The sequence below is a fragment of the Salmo trutta genome, chromosome 31 (assembly GCF_901001165.1).
Source record: "Salmo trutta chromosome 31, fSalTru1.1, whole genome shotgun sequence".
Taxonomy (NCBI): domain Eukaryota; kingdom Metazoa; phylum Chordata; class Actinopteri; order Salmoniformes; family Salmonidae; genus Salmo; species Salmo trutta.
In genome coordinates this window covers 21,628,309-21,648,971 of record NC_042987.1, presented here as the reverse complement: position 1 = coordinate 21,648,971, position 20,663 = coordinate 21,628,309, and the positions used below count along the sequence as shown (strand labels likewise).

Below are 20,663 nucleotides of genomic sequence, written 5' to 3'. Positions count from 1 at the left end.
TCCACCGTATGTCAGATATCCTTGGCCCCAGTTCCACCGTATGTCAGATATCCTTGGCCCCAGTTCCACCGTATGTCAGATATCCTTGGCCCCAGTTCCACCGTATGTCAGATATCCTTGGCCCAAGTTCCACCGTATGTCAGATATCCTTGGCCCCAGTTCCACCGTATGTCAGATATCCTTGGCCCCAGTTCCACCGTATGTCAGATATCCTTGGCCCCAGTTCCACTGTATGCCACTAATGGACAACTGGATTACTGTCTTATTGGTGATATCATACTTTCTCTTGCTACCTATAGGATGGGGAAAAAGATAGAATGCATCTCAGAGCTGCAGACATAGGTTAAGTCCCAAATGGCACCGTGTGCCTTATGCCCAGTACTAGTCAAAATTAGTGCACTATATAGGGAATTGGGTGCCATTTGGGACACAACCATATATATGTTTTTTAAACTCAACTAACCCTAAATGTTCACTGTGGAGAATGTCCTGTACTGGATTAAGATTCCCGAAAATCTCTGTTGTTCCATCAATGGATAGTTTGTGCAATACTGTATATAAAAAAATACAAGTACATAGACACAGTTAGTCAACTAACGTTGAAATATGTTTAACATATAAAACATAGCAGCAAAGTAACACCTCTAACAGTCCAGAGTCTTAACAAAGAAAAAGTTGAATCATGGCCAAGAATGTAATTTCCACAAAACCTCCTTTTGAAAGTGGGAGCATGCTTGTATTCAAGCAGATAGATTTATGAGCTGCACAACAACAGAACTTGTTATGAAAGGTCACATCAAAGCTTAATCCACTTTGTCCTTCATATCACCATGGTACTGGAGATATAAAAAGCCACATCTTTCTAATCTCTTTCCCTACGTTGTCCTCAAATGTTACCATGAAATAGAGAGGCTCTTTAAAGCCCCCCCCTCAAACCCTCAAACCCCCACCCCCCCACACACACACTGTAGTCCAACATGGTCCTGAAAACAGTCCAAATGGAATTATTCATGTCTGTTTTGTCTAAATGGGAAAGCAAAGTTTTCTAATAGATTCATATGTCATCTGTACTAAAAGCCTCTCCTGGAGAACAATTAAAGATAACAAATGAATATTGCCTATTATTTCAAACAGATTTCATAGCCTATGCAGCATCCATAATTCTAAACCAATTGCAAAATTACTTCTAACGAAAGTGCTGCACCATGTACTGCAATGTTTCGGACTAAAACCATTTATTTCATTAATCAGACGTTAATGACAATGGAGTTAGAGTTGATGTGATGGTAGACCTGTGTACTCAGACTTGGGGCACTCAACTTTTAGAACGCAAATGATGCTATACTATAGGATGGATAGGGACTGTAGGGAGATAAAGCAAATGATGCTATACTATAGGATGGATAGGGACTGTAGGGAGATAAAGCAAATGATGCTATACTATAGGATGGATAGGGACTGTAGGGAGATAAAGCAAATGATGCTATACTATAGGATGGATAGGGACTGTAGGGAGATAAAGCAAATGATGCTATACTATAGGATGGATAGGGACTGTAGGGAGATAAAGCAAATGATGCTATAGGATGGATAGGGACTGTAGGGAGATAAAGCAAATGATGCTATACTATAGGATGGATAGGGACTGTAGGGAGATAAAGCAAATGATGCTATACTATAGGATGGATAGAGACTGTAGGGAGATAAAGCAAATGATGCTATACTATAGGATGATAGGGACTGTAGGGAGATAAAGCAAATGATGCTATACTATAGGATGATAGGGACTGTAGGGAGATAAAGCAAATGTTTAGAAAGGGTGTAAAATACTATTTTATAATCTGAAAAGCAAGCCTTAATGTATTCATTAATGCTAACTCTATTTGTTACTAGGCTCAATGACTACTGCATAATCCCCCACTTAAGCATACATCATAAACAAGGCATTTTTGTGTTGCATCATTAAACATTTTAAGTGCATATAGTGCCCATGTGTAAACATGTTCTCTCTCAAAATCAAACTGCAGTACTAGTAATTACTTGTTAATTTACAATATCTAACAAAGGTTTCAGAGGAAAATAGAGAACAGTAGCTCCACAATAATCTCTTTCCACCAGTCCTTTGTTATGCTGCTGTAGGTGGAAATGCCTGATGAGAGATTCATATAATTATTGAAATGTTATTATGTGGTTTCCCTCAAAGGAAGGGTTACGTTTCTCTCCTCCTGAGGTAACTTGTAGGTTCAGAGAGGAAGTGGAGACAGTGTCAAAGTCCCCTGAATCGACTATTGGAGCCCAGGATTAAACTCCAGAAGAAAAGGTGTCACATATATTTCTATACACAAGACTGCAATCCAAACATTTAAGTAGGGTTGCAAAGCTACCAATAATTTATCAACGTTACCTGAATCTTCTGTAATTTTGGTAATTGATATGTAATCTATGGCAATCTATGGTAACTTTGGTCATTTATACTTGAATTTATTTTTATTCATATACAGTCAAATCAAATCAAACTTTATTTGCCTCATGCGCCGAATACAACAAGTGTAGACTTTACCGTGAAATGCTTACTTACAAGCCCTAAACCAACAGTGCAGTTCAAGAAGAAGAAAATATTTACCAAGTAGGCAAAAATAAAAAGTAACAATAAAAGTAACATAAGAATAACAATAACGAGGCTATATACAGTGGGCACCGGTACTGAGTCAGTGTGCAGGAGTACAGGCTAGTTGAGGTAATCTGTACATGTAGGTGGGGGTGAAGTGACTATGCATAGGTAACAAACAAACAGCGAGTAGCAGCAGTGTACAAGAGGGGGGGTAGAAGCCTTTTATGAATTGTTCAGCAGTCTCATGGCTTGGGGGTAGAAGCTGTTGAGGAGCCTTTTGGTCCTAGACTTGGCGCTCCGGTACCGCTTGCCGTGCGGTACCGAAGTAGCCTAATTAATGAAAAAAGCATCTAATCAACAAAGGCTTTATTTCCAATTAACTCTGCAACTCTTCAAATTTATTGTACTTTTTCACAACTACAATGAGTTTGGCTTCAAAACTTTCACAACAAAGACGTATTGACAGTCTAATAAATAAACGTTTATAAAAATATATAAAGGATATTTCGTACTGAAACCCTCATATTAAGCATCCATTGGTATTCACTAAATTGATGGTTTGTATTTAAGATAATGTTTTGCAGCTTTGTCATTCTATTTTACAATGACATGTGATAAGGATGCACAGAGTGCCAGAGATCATTGTAGACACCTGTGATAATCTGAAGTACCCAAAAACACACTAGATGTCATCTGATAATATTCCATATATTCCTTGAAAGTTACCAAAAAGCTGTTAGTTTACTGGTAAACCTTGAAATTGGCCAGTAATAAAACCACCCTTCACAGTAATAAACCCCCCCTGCGCTTAAGTAAGGCCTTGTTGGATCCATAGAAATAGAGTCACTAGAACGGGAATCCCCATTCAAGTCAATGTGTCCGTAATGGGTGGACCAGCTAATTCTAACATTGGATCATGAACTGTAAGGTCCAGCAATGGCAATAGCAACACGGACTCTACTACAGTGCAGAGGGGTTGGCCAGGGATCAGGTAATGGAGCTGTAATATTTTCCAGATAAGATTTATATTATTTAAATGACATTGTAGCAGGAAGGAAGGAACCATGCTGGCCTAGCTGGCACGCACACAGCGGACAGTGAATAGGGAGGAACAATATGATTTAATGTAATGGGGAGAATAAAGCATCATTAGCGCAAATTAACTTTTGTCAGCTGAGCTGATCCTGTTGGGTGCTAATGCCACTGGCAACCGTAGAGATAGCAGTTTATGCTCGGGGGATAGGGCGAAGTGAAGTGCACTCCATGATGCATTTAGCCCTCAATGGCAGCCGTGGTCACCGGCATTGCACACTGTTTTGTCTCCCTGAGTTTGCAGTGACAAGATGAAGGATGCACCATGTTTAATTCAAACCGTTGGTGTTTCATTCGGAGCCAGGAATGGGCCCTAGTCCATTAATTAGTACCAAACGACCATTCAAAACAAGATCTGCCTTGTATAGGTCAGCCATTTTGCAGGTTTGCAGCGCTTTAGTGTTGCCTTGCTCATTTGGCTGGAGTGGAGTGGACATCCAAGGCTCAGAGCAGGAGTCCTGCTGACTGCATGCCCGCTGTAGCTGGAATATGTCACAACACACTGTCAGATAGCTGCCTAAATTATGCATTGCAGCTGTAATTTATGAGAAAGCACTTATCTGAACAGTGTCATCATTAAAATTATTGAGCTGCAAATTCTGTTATGTAAGATTATGATTGTTTGATATTATCATGGTACAATAAGATGTCCTGTGCACTTGTGATTTGTCTCTTGGCTGCTGTGTAGCTACACCTGAGTATTTGGCTGAGTGTGTACTTGCCTTCCAAATGTTTCATTGTGTCACGGTTGTCGTCGGTTAAGGAGGACCAAAACGCAGCAGGTATGTGCAGGCTCATCTTGCTTTTAATAAATACAAAATGAACACCAAAATAACAAAGAATGAACGATCAACAAAATACAGTCTGGTAAGGCTACACACAGAACAATCACCCACGAATCACAAACACACCCCAATATATGGGACTCTCAATCAAAGGCAAAGAGAAAACACCTGCCTTCAATTGAGAGTCCCAACCCCAATTAATCACCCATAGACATACACTCACTAGATTCCACATAGACATACATAAACCTAGACCATAAACCAAAACCCCGGAAATACTAAATCAAACACCCTTTAAACAAACACACCACCCTGAACCACATAAAACAAATACCCTCTGCCACGTCCTGACCAAACTACAATACTAATTAACCCTTATACTGGCCAGGACGTGACACATTGGCTTTAGTTGATTCATTATTATAGTATTGTTCAAAAGGAACAACTGAAAATACTTAATAAAAGGCACTGACGATACAGGAATATAAGAAAGTAATGATGCTTAGAAAACTGCATGACATCATGGTTTTCTGTCCATTTTAAAGTGTCAATTCACAGAAGAGGAAAAACTACCATAATCCACCTCTATTATCACTCATTTTGTAAGGTACAATAAATGTAATGAACTTATTACAATTAAAAAGACAAAAGAACAGTGTTGACTAATTCAGATGGGCCCTTGTGACAGGATTCTCCTTTCCTGGGGAACAAAGCCAAATTGATCCACCCACAGTGCAATTTCCTCCCCAAAGATAGAGTACATATTTTTGTTCTGTATTTTTTCTCACCATCTCTTCATGCCAAGAACCCAGTTATTACTGCAAAGGCTGCAGACAACACCACCTATCTCCCTTCTGCAGTTTCTCTGTGTTACAATTCATTGTTCAATGTTATTTATTTGGCTGTGTTGCTATATTTTTTCTTAACCTGCATTTTCTCCATTCAATTCTAATGATGAAAACATTAAAAATCTTTCTTCTATTTTATGTTGAGCTTTTTTTCCAGAAAACAACGTCCTGTTTCAAAGGGAACTATATTACAATGTAATGAAAAAGAAAACATTCTACTTGTCAGGTCTATACGGGGAATACCAATGAACCGTATTAAATGTATTAGTAGTTACATTTAAGGATTCTTACAACCGGAAAAGAGGAGAGCAGCGGAGACTTAAAGCATGATCGGAATCCTTGGCGGAGTAGCTGAGAGACTAGGAGGACCATGTTAGACGAAAGATAGATAAAGCCTTGTATGTTAATCAAGCCATGATGTATAGGTCATGCTCACACAAACACAGGCACATCAAGAGTCCCCTGTGCATTTTCCACACAACTGGTACAGGGGACGAGGAGAGAGAATTAATTATATGAAGTGAGCTTGTACTGTATGCAGATAAGTGGTGTGTCAGGGAAAATTGTGGGGGTGGGGGAAAGTTAAGTTCATGTACTGCACTTCAGAGGTGGGGCTATCATCGCCGTGTCATTTCTAAATCTGCTTAGTTAGTGGGGTCTAGCTAACGGATTATCAGCCACATTTGAGTAATAGACTCCTCATTTAGCTTTAATGTGTTTTGCATAGAGAGCAACCTCCCCTCATCACTCTTAAAGATGAATCGGCTTCTAGGCAAAATTCTAAAGATATTAGTCTGCCGGCAACTGCATAAATCATAACATTTTACTAATGAGAGCAAAGTTAAACACTCCTCCCACCTCCTAAAGCACATGGAGGATTATGATGATGTTGCCATGGCCGTTGGTTCTCCAAGGAAAGCAAAGGTCCTCTTTATTTACATGGGCTGTATGCATCCCAAATGGCATCCTATCCCCTTTATAGTACATTACTTTTGCCCAGAGCTCAATTGCCCCTGGTCAAAAGTAGTGCACTATAAAGGGAATAGGGCGCCATTTGGGACGCATGTATGGAGTAAGCATGAAGCCATTTATCGTTGATATTTATTTCCATTAACTACTGCATTATCATAGTCTAATTTATAATGTTTGCTTCTGCATAGGACGAATACTAATGGTAGAGTGTTGACCTACCGTGTGTTTACCTCTCATGAGAAGATTATATAATAAGATAGAGAGAATAGTGTAAGTGAAAATGAGGATTATTAAGATGACTATTAAAATAAACTTGAATGGGTTATATGATATGATTCTCAATTATTTTATTAACCTACAAATACTCTATGAAACTGCATGAAATTCCCATAGGGACTCAAATACCTCAGATTGTATTCATACTCTACAAAATAGAGGTTCATTACTCACCGTTGATAATTATCACATTCATTTAACAATGAGAATAACTGTATTTTGTGCCCCTGTATTTTAAAACGTATGAAACCTATAACCTAGAGGTTGCATGGAATAAAACAAAAACACACAAAGACAGTCCATGTCGACAGGAGGCTGGACGACAAGGCGTGAGGCAGTATCAAAAGGCTGCTAGCTTGTGCCTGGGCCTGTGTGGCTTGTGGCTTTTGAGAGTCCCACACTGGTTGGCTGTCAGACACAGGCACTGCTCTCCCCCTCATTAGACACGCTTCCCCAGTGCCACTCCCCGTGTACCTCTCTCCCGCTCCGAGCCAAATTAAATACACAAGCACACACACATAAGTGTGAGCACACACACACATGGCCCAGTACACCGTCACCGCCATCACACCAGCGACGCCTAGCTGACACACAGTTTGTTTTGTACATCTAATTTGACAGTGCTTTAACTAGAGAGCCTGCTGCTTGTCAAATGCGGCAGCAGCACACAGCTGAACTGGAGGTGTTCAGTTGAAGGGCATCTGTGAAGCAGCAGAGTCCCTTTGAACAGGCCGCGCTGGCTTCTGCTCACCCTGTGTGCTGGGAGGTGCTGCGCACACGCTGAGGGCTTCCGTGTCTGTCTCTTTCTTTATTTCCCTTCTTAAGTGGAGGGCTGATGGGAGATGGGGATTCTGATGATGACAGTTGGTTCCATGTCTAGTCCAGCTCACACACCCCCCTCCCCACTCTCTCTCTCTCTCTCTCTCTCTCTCTCTCTCTCTCTCTCTCTCTCTCTCTCTCTCTACCCCTCTTCATTCTTCAATCCAAGCACCAGGGAAACCTTTTAAAGTGTCTCAAAGCAGAGCTGACTTTGGTCCCTATAGCTCCCTGGCTTTGAAACCGAGGGAGGGTGCCGTGCTGTCACCAGCATGTTCCACGGGACACTTTGCTCATTAGGGAAGAGGGGACTGGTTCGTGGTTCCCTGCTCAATTTCATAACAAGTCAGTCAGCCAAAACAGCTGCAGAGGAAAGGGTAGGACTAGGAAGTAGGAACAACCCTTGGTGTGTTTTCAGTAAACGTCAGTGTTCTGTGCCAGAGCAGTGTGAGGGCAGTAGAGACGGAAGGACAAACCAGGGATGATGTCTGGTGTCTGTTTCCTGACTCCAGACAGTCAAGGCTGGAAAACAAAAGCCTACGCGCTTACAAGAGCCAGATGGAAGAGGGAAAAGGTGACCAAACATATCTGTTCACATTCAACCTTTAAAACTGAATGTAGCGAGTTGAATAGGGAGGTTGGCCCTAAATGTGGGTAGAGGAGCAGTATTACTATACTACCTTTATTATAACACTTTGCTATATGCATGGTGTTGGTGTTATTTTGTTTGAAAAGAAGGAACTTGATTTGGTCAGAATTACAACGTATTTAACCTACTGAATGTTGAATAGAAATCAAATTCAGTGAACCTAAATCATGACTTCAATAATAAATCTAAATGTTATATTTTCCCTCGTCATTTTTGCACGCATCATCTGAGGAGAACAGACATACGTGAACGATTCGATCTACATCATCCACTGATATAAAATTGGTTTATAGCAGTACTTGGGCAATGCATTGGCCTACAGCTTGCAAAATGTAATAAATCAAAATACAGTGTTCCACCTCAAAAAGCCTCTGCTTAAATCAGACATATAGCCTGACATTAAACTCAGAGCAAAAGCAGCCTCTGAGAGACATAACTCTGGTGAGAGAGACCATTCTCTCTTGTAGGTTTAGTGCTACTGTACACGGTTGATGGTCTACACAGCAGGCAGTGTACAGGTCACACATCCATCTGTATTTAAGACGGCCATTGTACTGAGTCCTCCAACAAACTTTGGAAAACCCATTCGCTCCTGTGTCCAGCATTGATTCACATCATCCAATCTCATGTTGTTGAGTCGGCACAGCACCCTGAAGAGCAAGACAAGAAATGCTTGAGACATATGGAAATGCTCGAGACCCCCTGAAACAATAATTTCAAGGGTGATGCCTATCTCTAATCCATTGCAGAAAATTCCCTGCATGCAACAGAAGAGATGTTCACGGTCACAAAAGAGGTCTTCAGCTTGCTTGGAACAGGTCGTCCTCCCCAACTCCTGATCCAACAAAACCTAGACAAGCTCTTGTTGACGCGTCGATGGCTATATTCTCCACAGCAGGCGAATTCAGTTAAGTTTGATATATAGATGTTTAACAAGACTTTCTAGGAAGGTAAGTAAGATAAGCAACAGTTTTATTTGCTAAATGCAATTTGTATCTTCACAGATTTAGAAGTTCCAGCTCAACAGATAGTGTCCATCTATCTTCTCCTCCTCACATCTCGAGCAACATCATGAGTCCGAGTGACCTGAATGTCAAATGAGCCACAAAATGATTAAATGGACAGCACATTAAAGAATTCAACTAAACAGTGACTCTTTAAAAGATTGACATGTGGTTTCTTTGACGTTCACATATTAAAGTAAGTGTTTGATGCAATGCAAACTAACATAGGCTCAAATGCAATGGCTGTAGTAAAACTTAGTTTTCAAATATACTGCTCAAAAAAATAAAGGGAACATGAAAATAACACATCCTAGATCTGAATGAATGAAATAATCTTATTAAATACTTTTTTCTTTACATAGTTGAATGTGCTGACAACAAAATCACACAAAAATAATCAATGGAAATCCAATTTATCAACCCATGGAGGTGTGGATTTGGAGTCACACTCAAAATTAAAGTGGAAAACCACACTACAGGCTGATCCAACTTTGATGTGATGTCCTTAAAACAAGTCAAATTGAGGCTCAGTAGTGTGTGTGGCCTCCACGTGCCTGTATGACCTCCCTACAACGCCTGGGCATGCTCCTGATGAGGTGGCGGATGGTCTCCTGAGGGATCTCCTCCCAGACCTGGACTAAAGCATCCGCCAACTCCTGGACAGTCTGTGGTGCAACGTGGCGTTGGTGGATGGAGCGAGACATGATGATTCAGATCTGGGGAACTGGAGGGCCAGTCCATAGCATCAATGCCTTTCTCTTGCAGGAACTGCTGACACACTCCAGCCACATGAGGTCTAGCATTGTCTTGCATTAGGAGGAACCCAGGGCCAACCGCACCAGCATATGGTCTCACAAGGGGTCTGAGGATCTCATCTCGGTACCTAATGGCAGTCAGGCTACCTCTGGCGAGCACATGGAGGGCTGTGCGGCCCCCCAAAGAAATGCCACCCCACACCATGACTTACCCACCGCCAAACCGGTCATGCTGGAGGATGTTGCAGGCAGCAGAACGTTCTCCACGGCGTCTCCAGACTCTGTCACGTCTGTCACATGTGCTCAGTGTGAACCTGCTTCATCTGTGAAGAGCACAGGGCGCCAGTGGCGAATTTTCTAATCTTGGTGTTCTCTGGCAAATGCCAAACGTCCTGCACGGTGTTGGGCTGTAAGCACAACCCCCACCTGTGGATGTCGGGCCCTCATGGAGTCTGTTTCTGACCATTTGAGCAGACACATGCACATTTGTGGCCTGCTGGAGGTCATTTTGCAGGGATCTGGCAGTGCTCCTCCTGCTCCTCCTTGCACAAAGGTGGAGGTAGCGGTCCTGCTGCTGGGTTGTTGCCCTCCTACGGCCTCCTCCACGTCTCCTGATGTACTGGCCTGTCTCCTGGTAGCGCCTCCATGCTCTGGACACTACGCTGACAGACACAGCAAACCTTCTTGCCACAGCTCGCATTGATGTGCCATCCTGGATGAGCTGCACTACCTGAGCCACTCGTGTGGGTTGTAGACTCCGTCTCATGCTACCACTAGAGTGAAAGCACCGCCAGCATTCAAAAGTGACCAAAACATCAGCCAGGAAGCATAAGAACTGAGAAGTGGTCTGTGGTCACCACCTGCCGAACCACTCCTTTATTGGGGGTGTCTTGCTAATTGCCTATAATTTCCACCTGTTGTCTATTCCATTTGCACAACAGCATGTGACATTTATTGTCAATCAGTGTTGCTTCCTAAGTGGACAGTTTGATTTCACAGAAGTGTGATTGACTTGGAGTTACATTGTTTAAGTGTTCCCTTTATTTTTTTGAGCAGTGTATATGGTTTCAACAGGATATTGCATAAGATGTGATTGTTTGATATTATCTTGTACCACAGGAGGTTGGTGGCATCTTAACTGGGGAGAACAGGTTCGTGGTAATGACTGGAGCGGTGTCAGTGGAATGGTATCAAACACATCAAATGCATTATTATGAGCTCCCCTCAGAAGCCTTCACTGCAATGGTACAATAAGATGTGGACTTGGCTGCTGTTTAGCTACACCTGAGTATTTGGCTGAGTGTGTACTTGCCTTCCAAAGGTTTCATTGACTTTGGTTAATTCATTGTTATATTATTGTTCAAAAGGAACAACGGGAACTAATTTTAGGTTTAGTTCTACTGTACATAGTTGATGGTCGAGACATACAGTACCAGTCAAAGGTTTGGACACACCTACTCATTCAAGGGTTTTTCTTTATTTTTACTATTTTCTACATTGTAGAATAATAGTGAAGACATCAAAACTATGAAATAACACATACGGAATCATGTGGTAACCAAAAAAGTGCTAAACAAATGAAAATATATTTTATATTTGAGATTCTTCAAAGTAAACATCCTTTGCCTTGATGACAGCTTTACACACCATTGGCATTCTCTCAACCAGCTTCATGAGGAATGCTTTACCAACAGTCTTGAAAGAGTTCCCACATATGCTGAGCACTTGTTGGCTGCTTTTTCTTCACTCTGCAGTCCAACTCATCCCAAACCATCTCAATTGGGTTGAGGTTGGGTGATTGTGGAGGCCAGGTCATCGGATGCAGCACAATCACTCTCCTTCTTGGTCAAATAGCCCTTACACAGCCTGGAGGTGTGTTGGGTCATTGTCCTGTTGAAAAACAAGCACAAATCACAAACCAGATGGGATGGCGGATTGCTGCAGAATGCAGTGGTAGCCATGAAGGTTAAGTGTGCCTTGAATTCTAAATACATCACAGACAGTGTCATCAGCAAAGCACCACCACACCATCACACCTCCTCCTACATGCTTCACGGTGGGAACCACACATGTGGAGATCATCCATTCACTTTACTCTGCATCTCACAAAGACACGGCGGTTGGAACCAAAAATCTCAAATTTGGACTCATCAGACCAAAGGACAGATTTCCACCGGACTAATGTCCATTGCTCGTGTTTCTTGGCCCAAGCAAGTCTCTTCTCCTCATTGGTGTCCTTTAGTAGTGATTTCTTTGCAATAATTTGACCATGAAGGCCTGACTCACGCAGTCTCCTCTGAACAGTGCATGTTGAGATGTGTCTGTTACTTGAACTCTGTGAAGCATTTATTTGGGCTCCAATCTGAAGCTGGTAACTCTAACTTATCCTCTGCACCAGAGGTAAGTCTGGGTCTTCCTTCCCTGTGGCGGTCCTCATGAGAACCAGTTTCATCATAGCGCTTCATGGTTTTTGCGACTGCACTTAAAGAAACTTTGAAAGTTCTTGAAATATTCCATATTGACTGACCTTCATGTCTAAAAGTAATGATGGACTGTCATTTTTCTTTGCTTATTTGAGCTGTACTTGCAATAATATGGACTTGGTCTTTCACCAAGTAGGGCTATCTTCTGTATACCACCCTTAACTTGTCACAACACAACTGGTTGGTTCAAATGCATTAAGAACGACAGAAATTCCACAAATTGTGTCTAAACTTTTGACTGGTACTGTATATGAGACTAAACTGAGAAAATTTTGCTTTATTGCCCAATTCTACCACTTAGCACCATTCATCTTGGTGCTTGCCTTGCTTGCTGTATGAACGCTGAGCATCTGCTAATGTAAGGAGCTTGACAGTGGCCATTTTCCATGGAAGAAGAGGCTAAAGAGGCCCATTGACCCCTATTCACCACAATTTTCCCTCATTGTGACGAGAGACTTCATTAACTTCCGGGTCATTTTCAGATCAGAGCAACCTCCTTAGAGCTTCGACTGTCAGTAACAGCCTGACTAGTGTTACCTCAATGAAAGTCTATCATAAACGCTTTGTGGTTCTTTGAAGGCCATTGGATGGTAAAATTGTGTAAAATAATATACTGTAAAATACACAACTAAATGTGAACAATTGCCTTTTCTATATTTCAATAGTAATGAGAAAGATTACAGTAATTATACACACTTAAATAAAAAATGATATGTTGTGTAGTCTTTGTATATATTGTGGTGAGATGCTGAATAAATACTGTTGTTGAAAATAATGGTTAAATGCTGCCCTCCACAGGCATAGGCATGTTACTGTGGTTCAGTGTGGCCACAAAACAGCTCAACAATTACTATAGGCCTATGTGAACACATTGATTTGCCCTGCCTAGTTTTCCAGAATTTGACTCACAACAATGCTGCCATTATAGTGTCTATAGACCTTGCCTGTTAGTGAACAGATTGAATAGATTTATACTTGGATGAGTATATGAATAATTGTTTGATAGTTTTTGGGAGGTTTGTAACAGGTTTTTGTAAGATATTTGCCCATTTATTTTTGCTCATAGACAAATGTTGGTAAATCACCAAAATAGAATATTGACCAACAGAGAATCTCTGAGTAGTCCCTTTCATGTACTGCTAAAATCACAGAACAACGTCTTTGGCTATTGTTTACTCTTTTTTAAGTTAACAAAATAATGAATAAACTAGAAACAAAACACCAGATGAGGAGGGTTTCAATTACAGATTACTAGTGTATTTGTGACGACTTCAGCTGACATTTCAATTGTCACCTGACATTTTTTTTCTCCAATTTCAACCGATCCTACACTGTATCTCTATTTCAACTTTTTTTAAAGTGTCAACTTTACCTCATTCGTGTCAGCTGATTGAGGCTATATGCAAAACCATTTAAACAAAGCATGTCATCAACATTTTTTGGTGTAATTAGAACAAGTCCCCCCATTTATGCCCCATATCAACATTTTGAGAATATAAAGCAGGAATATTAAGGTCGTCCAAGTTAAAGATAATAAATGTATACAAAATGAATGAACACCCCCCCCTTTAATGTTTGTATATTTGGCAAACCATTTCAACTAGGAGACGCTGTGTGTCTGTATTGTCACAGACTTGGCCATAGTTTATCCACAAAATCTCAGGAATTATTTAATGTCTTTTGTAATATTGCAATTCAGACTTTCATTAATTGGGAACACAATCCAAATGGTTATTCATGCTTGCTCTTCATCTCATTATTTTCATCCAGACATGTTGTCCAGCATTCTAACAGTACATTTACATTTTTCTATCTGTTGAATGAAAAGTTCAAACCTTAAACTCAGAGTCAGTTAGGTTTAAATCAGGTCAGCAGGAAGTGTCTGCATCACTGTCAAACATTTCCAAAACAACCATTTGGCAACATGAGCCATGCAGCCACCCAACCCAAGCCAAGGGAACAAAAAGGATCTAGGATGCACTCCAATAAGCGATGTTCATCTGTCTCTGCAGATATATAAACTTTTCCCTTCTCATTTTCCTTCGAGTGGCTCTAAATGATGTATGAAGTGCCAGGGTGAGCCTTCTGGAGAGACAAATGCCAATGACTCGCTCCAAAATGTCAAACATGACAGTCAGAGACATTCAATAATCATATCTGCCTGACCAACTCAGAGCCCTGCTCTTCAAACTATTGCTGATGTCTGGTGAGGCAAAAGCTGAGTTTGTCTGCCTTGAGGTAACATATCTCTCTTTAGACAAGGCCAAAGGTAGCCACGCACAATCTGCAGTGCTAGGTTGAGTGGAAGAGGATATAAATATACTGCTCAAAAAAATAAAGGGAACACTTAAACAACACATCCTAGATCTGAATGAAATAAATAATCTTATTAAATACTTTTTTCTTTACATAGTTGAATGTGCTGACAACAAAATCACACAAAAATAATCAATGGAAATCCAATTTATCAACCCATGGAGGTCTGGATTTGGAGTCACACTCAAAATTAAAGTGGAAAACCACACTACAGGCTGATCCAACTTTGATGTAATGTCCTTAAAACAAGTCAAAATGAGGCTCAATAATCTGTGTGGCCTCCACGTGCCTGTATGACCTCCCTACAACGCCTGGACATGCTCCTGATGAGGTGGTGGATGGTCTCCTGAGGGATCTCCTCCCAGACCTGGACTAAAGCATCTGCCAACTCCTGGACAGTCTGTGGTTCAACGTGGCGTTGGTGGATGGAGCGAGACATGATGTCCCAGATGTGCTCAATTGGATTCAGGTCTGGGGAACGGGCGGGCCAGTCCATAGCATCAATGCCTTCCTCTTGCAGGAACTGCTGACACACTCCAGTCACATGAGGTCTAGCATTGTCTTGCATTACGAGGAACCCAGGGCCAACTGCACCAGCATATGGTCTCACAAGGGTTCTGAGGATCTCATCTCGGTACCTAATGGCAGTCAGGCTACCTCTGGCAAGCACATGGAGGGCTGTGCGGCCCCCCAAAGAAATGCCACCCCACACTATGACTGACCCACCGCCAAACCGGTCATGCTGGAGGATGTTGCAGGCAGCAGAACATTCTCCATGGCGTCTCAAGACTCTGTCACGTCTGTCACGTGCTCAGTGTGAACCTGCTTTAATCTGTGAAGAGCACTAGGCGCCAGTGGCGAATTTGCCAATCTTGGTGTTCTCTGGCAAATGCCAAACGTCCTGCACGGTATTGGGCTGTAAGCACAACCCTCACCTGTGGACGTCGGGCCCTCATACCACCCTCATGGAGTCTGTTTCTGACCGTTTGAGCAGACACATGCACATTTGTGGCCTGCTGGAGGTCATTTTGCAGGGCTCTGGCAGTGCTTCTCCTGCTCCCCCTTGCACAAAGGCGGAGGTAGCGGTCCTGCTGCTGGGTTGTTGCCCTCCTCCACGTCTCCTGATGTACTGGCCTGTCTCCTGGTAGCGCCTCCATGCTCTGGACACTACGCTGACAGACACAGCAAACCTTCTTGCCATAGCTCGCATTGATGTGCCATCCTGGATGAGCTGCGCTACCTGAGCCACTTGTGTGGGTTGTAGACTCCATCTCATGCTACCACTAGAGTGAAAACACCGCCAGCATTCAAAAGTGACCAAAACATCAGCCAGGAAGCATAGGAACTGAGAAGTGGTCTGTGGTCCCCACCTGCAGAACCACTCCTTTATTGGGGGTGTCTTGCTAATTGCCTATAATTTCCACCTGTTGTCTATTCCATTTGCACAACAGCATGTGAAATTTATTGTCAATCAGTGTTGCTTCCTAAGTGGACAGTTTGATTTCACAGAAGTGTGATTGACTTGGAGTTACATTGTGTTGTTTAAGTGTTCCCTTTATTTTTTTGAGCAGTGTATAAAAATTTAAGTCAGAAATAATACCTACAAATGACCTTTTGTGTGACGCAAAATTTACTATTTCAGCATAAAGTAAATACGAATGCTACACTGCATTAGCACAACTGAGACATGTTATTTAATTGTAATCAAGTGTTTAAAGCGGCAATCAGCAGTTGAAACAATAACAAAGCGCCTCTCCACCCATTTTGATAAAAAGCAGAAGGATGAGGTTGGAAAAATGTAACCACTATCAAACTCATAGACAGAGCTAAGGATGCAAGGACTGACCATCCATGATGAACATAGTTTCAACCATGTTTTGAGGCTATAGAGTTTTTTTGCATTTACTTTGTTTACAAACATTGGAGTAAAACAAGCTTACATTTTGGGTTCTGATAGGATATGACAGTTTTTGAGTTCACAAGCTCATGAGGCATTTACAAGTTCTATTCTTCAAGAATCAATAGGTGCATATCATTCATTTATAATTTGAAAAACAGATGTAGCAACTACTGATTTCCCCTTTAAACCTATCATTAACAAAAAATAAATAAATTAATGTAAGGGCCAGGGCAAACTTTAATTGTCAATTTTCCAAAGTAATCTACGGTTCCACATTAACCATGTTTAATAAGCACATTCATTCGTAGTCAATCACATTCTCTTGAAAACATCAACAAGTGGATTAAAGATTTAAGATTCACAATAGTACCAATCAAACTTCCCCATGCTCGCAATTTGGTTATCACCTGTATAATTTTGATTTGTCGTCTTCAAATCCTAAAACTTAAGCATTTGAAATAAGGTGTCAAGTGGAGCTGCAGATTTCCTAGTACAGATTTATACACTACCGTTCAAAAGTTTGGGGGAACTTAGAAATGTCATTGTTTCTGAAAGAAAAGCACATTTTTTGTCCAATAAAATATAAAATAGATCAGAAATATAGTGTAGACATTGTTAATGTTCTAAATGACTATTGTTGCTTGAAACGGCTTATTTTTATAATACAAACAGTGTAGCTATTCCCTCCACAAGGCAATCAAACAAGCTAAGCGTCAGTATAGAGACAAAGTAGTCGCAATTCAACAGCTCAGACACGAGAGGTGTGTGGCAGGGTCTACAGTCAATCACGGACTACAAAAAGAAAACCAGCCCCGTCGCGGACCACGATGTCTTGCTCCCAGACAAACTAAACAACTTCTTTGCTCGCTTTGAGGACAATACAGTGCCACCGACATGGCCCGCTACCAAAACCTGCGGACTCTCCTTCACCGCAGCCAACGTGAGTAAAACATTAAACGTGTTAACCCTCGCAAGGCTGCCGGCCCAGACGGCATCCCTAGCCGCGTCCTCATGCACAGACCAGCTGGCTGGTGTGTTTACAGACATATTCAATCAATCCCTATCCAAGTCTGCTGTTCCCACATGCTTTAAGAGGGCCACCATTGTTCCTGTTCCCAAGAAAGCTATGGTAACTGAGCTAAACGACTATCGCCCCGTAGCACTCACTTCCACCATCATGAAGTGCTTTGAGAGACTAGTCAAGGATCATATCACCTCCACCCGACCTGACACCCTAGACCCACTCCAATTTGCTTACCGCCCCAATAGGTCCACAGACGACGCAATTGCAATCACACTGCCCTAACCCATCTGGACAAGATGAATACCTATGTAAGAATGCTGTTCATCAACTACAGCTCAGCATTTAACACCATAGTACCCTCCAAACTCGTCATTGTGCAACTGGGTCCTGGACTTAGACGGGCCGTCCCCAGGTGGTGAGGGTAGGAAACAACATCTCCAATCCGCTGATCCTCAACACTGGGGCCCCACAAGGGTGCGTTCTCAGCCCTCTCCTGTACTCCCTGTTCACCAATGACTGCGTGGCCATGCACGCCTCCAACTCAATCATCAGGTTTGCAGACGACACTACAGTGGTAGGCTTGATCACCAACAACGACGAGACGGCCTACAGGGAGGAGGTGAGGGCCCTCGGAGTGTGGTGTCAGGAAAATAACCTCACACTCAACATCAACAAAACAAAGGAGATGATCGTGGACTTCAGGAAACAGCAGAGGGAGCACCCGCCTATCCACATCGACGGGACAGTAGTGGAGAAGGTGGAAGGTTTTAAGTTCCTCTGCATACACATCACGGACAAACTGAAATGGTGCACCCACACAGACAGCAAATTATAAGTTAAATAATCTGTATGTAAACAATTGTTGGAAAATTTACTTGTGTCATGCACAAAGTAGATGTCCTAACTGACTTGCCAAAACTATAGTTTGTTAACAAGAAATTTGTGGAGTGGTTGAAAAACAAGTTTTAATGACTCCAACCTTAAGTGTATGTAAACTTCGGACTTTAACTGTATATAGTAATTCCATAAAATATTTGCCATTTCCAGCTACAATGGTAATTTACAACATTAACAATGTCTACACTGTGTTTCAGATCAATTTTATGTTATTTTAATGGCCTGAAAAAAATTGCTTTTCTTTCAAAAACTAGGACATTTCTATGTGACCCCAAACTTTTGAACGGTAGTGTACATGTGCAACATTACAGTATAATCACAAAAACATAAGTGCCATAGACTTTTGAGAAATGTTACGGTAGTGTGCTTTCAATGCTGGATCAAGTATCGCTTTTTTGTGTGGGTCCCTTCTGAATCCTTCATGCAGTTGGTCAGGAAAGCCAGGCATCGCTTGGAGTACTCCTCTGGAAAGTCACGGAAATGGCTCACATGGGCAGGGGTTTTGAAGTCAAAACTTTCAACAGACACACCTTTCTCCTTTAGAGCCTTGACCATGAGCTCAACATCACTGTACCGAATCACTCGATCAGCTCTGGAGTACAGGTACAGCTGTGGCCAGGTAGGAGGGCGCTCCTGGACGGCATCGTAGTGGTTCTTGTGGATATACTTGGTCACAGGGTATAGAACCACCCTAAGCAGGAAAACTGTTACAGCAAACAGTGCCAAGAGAACATACCTCAACATCACATTGATTTCAGGTCCCAGAGTGGCTGTAAGAGCCCGTAATGCCCCTCTCACATTTCCACTGCCTGGGGCACTGTCCACCACAGCCCCAACTATACAGAGGGTGCTGAACTGTTTATGACTGTGCAAGAGCTCAACAATGTAGCGGTAAAGCATGAATCCCCCGTTGCTGAACACATGGAAAAATATGGGACTGTTTTCCACCTCGTAATCATAGAGTATCTCAAGCAGTTTGTGGGCAGTGTTACTCAGCTCCTTGTAGCCAAAAGATTCAGAGACGAATACTGTCTTTAAGGGTGCTGTGTAGCAAATAGTGACACAACCCTGGAACAAAAAGTGGGGAAAGGTAAGTCACACATTAATAATGAAGTAGATTAATAATTTATTGAAATGACAGGAATCATTAACCACCACAATAGTTTAACTCCAACCTGTTCGTTATAAATTGACCTGTACTTGGCAAGATGTTTGTCTCTGCATCCAGCCCATCCCAGCAGTATGACAACTGGTTCTTTTGTTCCATGCCAGTGTCTATCTGAAAGGAGAGAAAGAAAAAAAACTTATCTGATTAGTAAATTAGCTAGCTACCTAACCAGGACAACTAACTTAGCTAGCTAACGTTAGCAAGCAGCCTTTGAGTTTGTCCAATTCAGCTGTCACTGAATTATGGACAAACGTGCCAGAGCCAACGTTGACTAAATAGCTCATGACATGGCTCTGGGTGAATCTCAGGTGACAGATAACTTAACTAGATGCGTGTCGTTAGCTAGCTAGCCTAGCAAGGCTATCGATAACAAATTGCTCACCCGAGACCAATGCATCTGGAAACACAATGTTGTAGTCCACGCCATCATTTGCCATTTTGTAGCCGGTTATAATCTCTCTTTCAGCTTTGCTATACGATTCAGGTTTACTCCCCGCCATTCACAACTCGCTACGTAAGTCAATGGGTTGCAGTGTTGCCAACTAATTTTCAGGGTAAATTGCTACAGTCAGGTTGATTTGTTGCTAAAAGTTGCTAAATGACGTTGTGATGTCATTGCGTGATAACGTAAAACTGCGTCATTATGTAGAATACACAATAACGTTACTCAAATTGACTGGCCATCTCGGCAAAAAATATGATTTGACATTTGTTCATGTACAAACTCCCACTCTTTTCTGTACAATTTTGATTGAGACATGTTGATTGATGTTGTAAGTTCTGTTCAAAATCAAACATGTATTCATTGGGTTTGGCTCATCGAACCCGTACTACTGATGCAGCAGTCAGCCAACAATGATTTGTTATTTGCTGAAATTGCTGCTGGTGACGTCACTCACAATGCACTTTTGCAGCCAGGCACGTGTGTTGTGACTGTGTGTGTGACAGAGAAATTTGTTTTTGTTTCATTTAGAGGGAAAATGCGTGCATTTTAGCGTTTGTCACTTTTCAAAAGTTGCTAAAAGTTCAAAATACATTTTTAAATGTTGCTAGGTGCTGTTCGAAAA

The 20,663-nt window shown here is 41.9% G+C and overlaps 1 protein-coding gene across 1 annotated transcript; it reads right to left on the bottom strand.

Moving 5' to 3' along the window:
• Positions 1 to 18,646: 18,646 nt before the first annotated feature.
• LOC115169758 (transmembrane protein 53-like) lies at positions 18,647 to 20,187 on the bottom strand. The gene is made up of 3 exons (XM_029725678.1): positions 19,979 to 20,187; positions 19,604 to 19,707; positions 18,647 to 19,496 (listed from the first exon to the last, which is right to left on the bottom strand). Exons 1-3 carry the CDS (start codon positions 20,094 to 20,096, stop codon positions 18,798 to 18,800), a joined length of 921 nt encoding a protein of 306 aa, XP_029581538.1. The 5' UTR covers positions 20,097 to 20,187; the 3' UTR covers positions 18,647 to 18,797.
• Between the last annotated feature and the right edge of the window lie 476 nt (positions 20,188 to 20,663).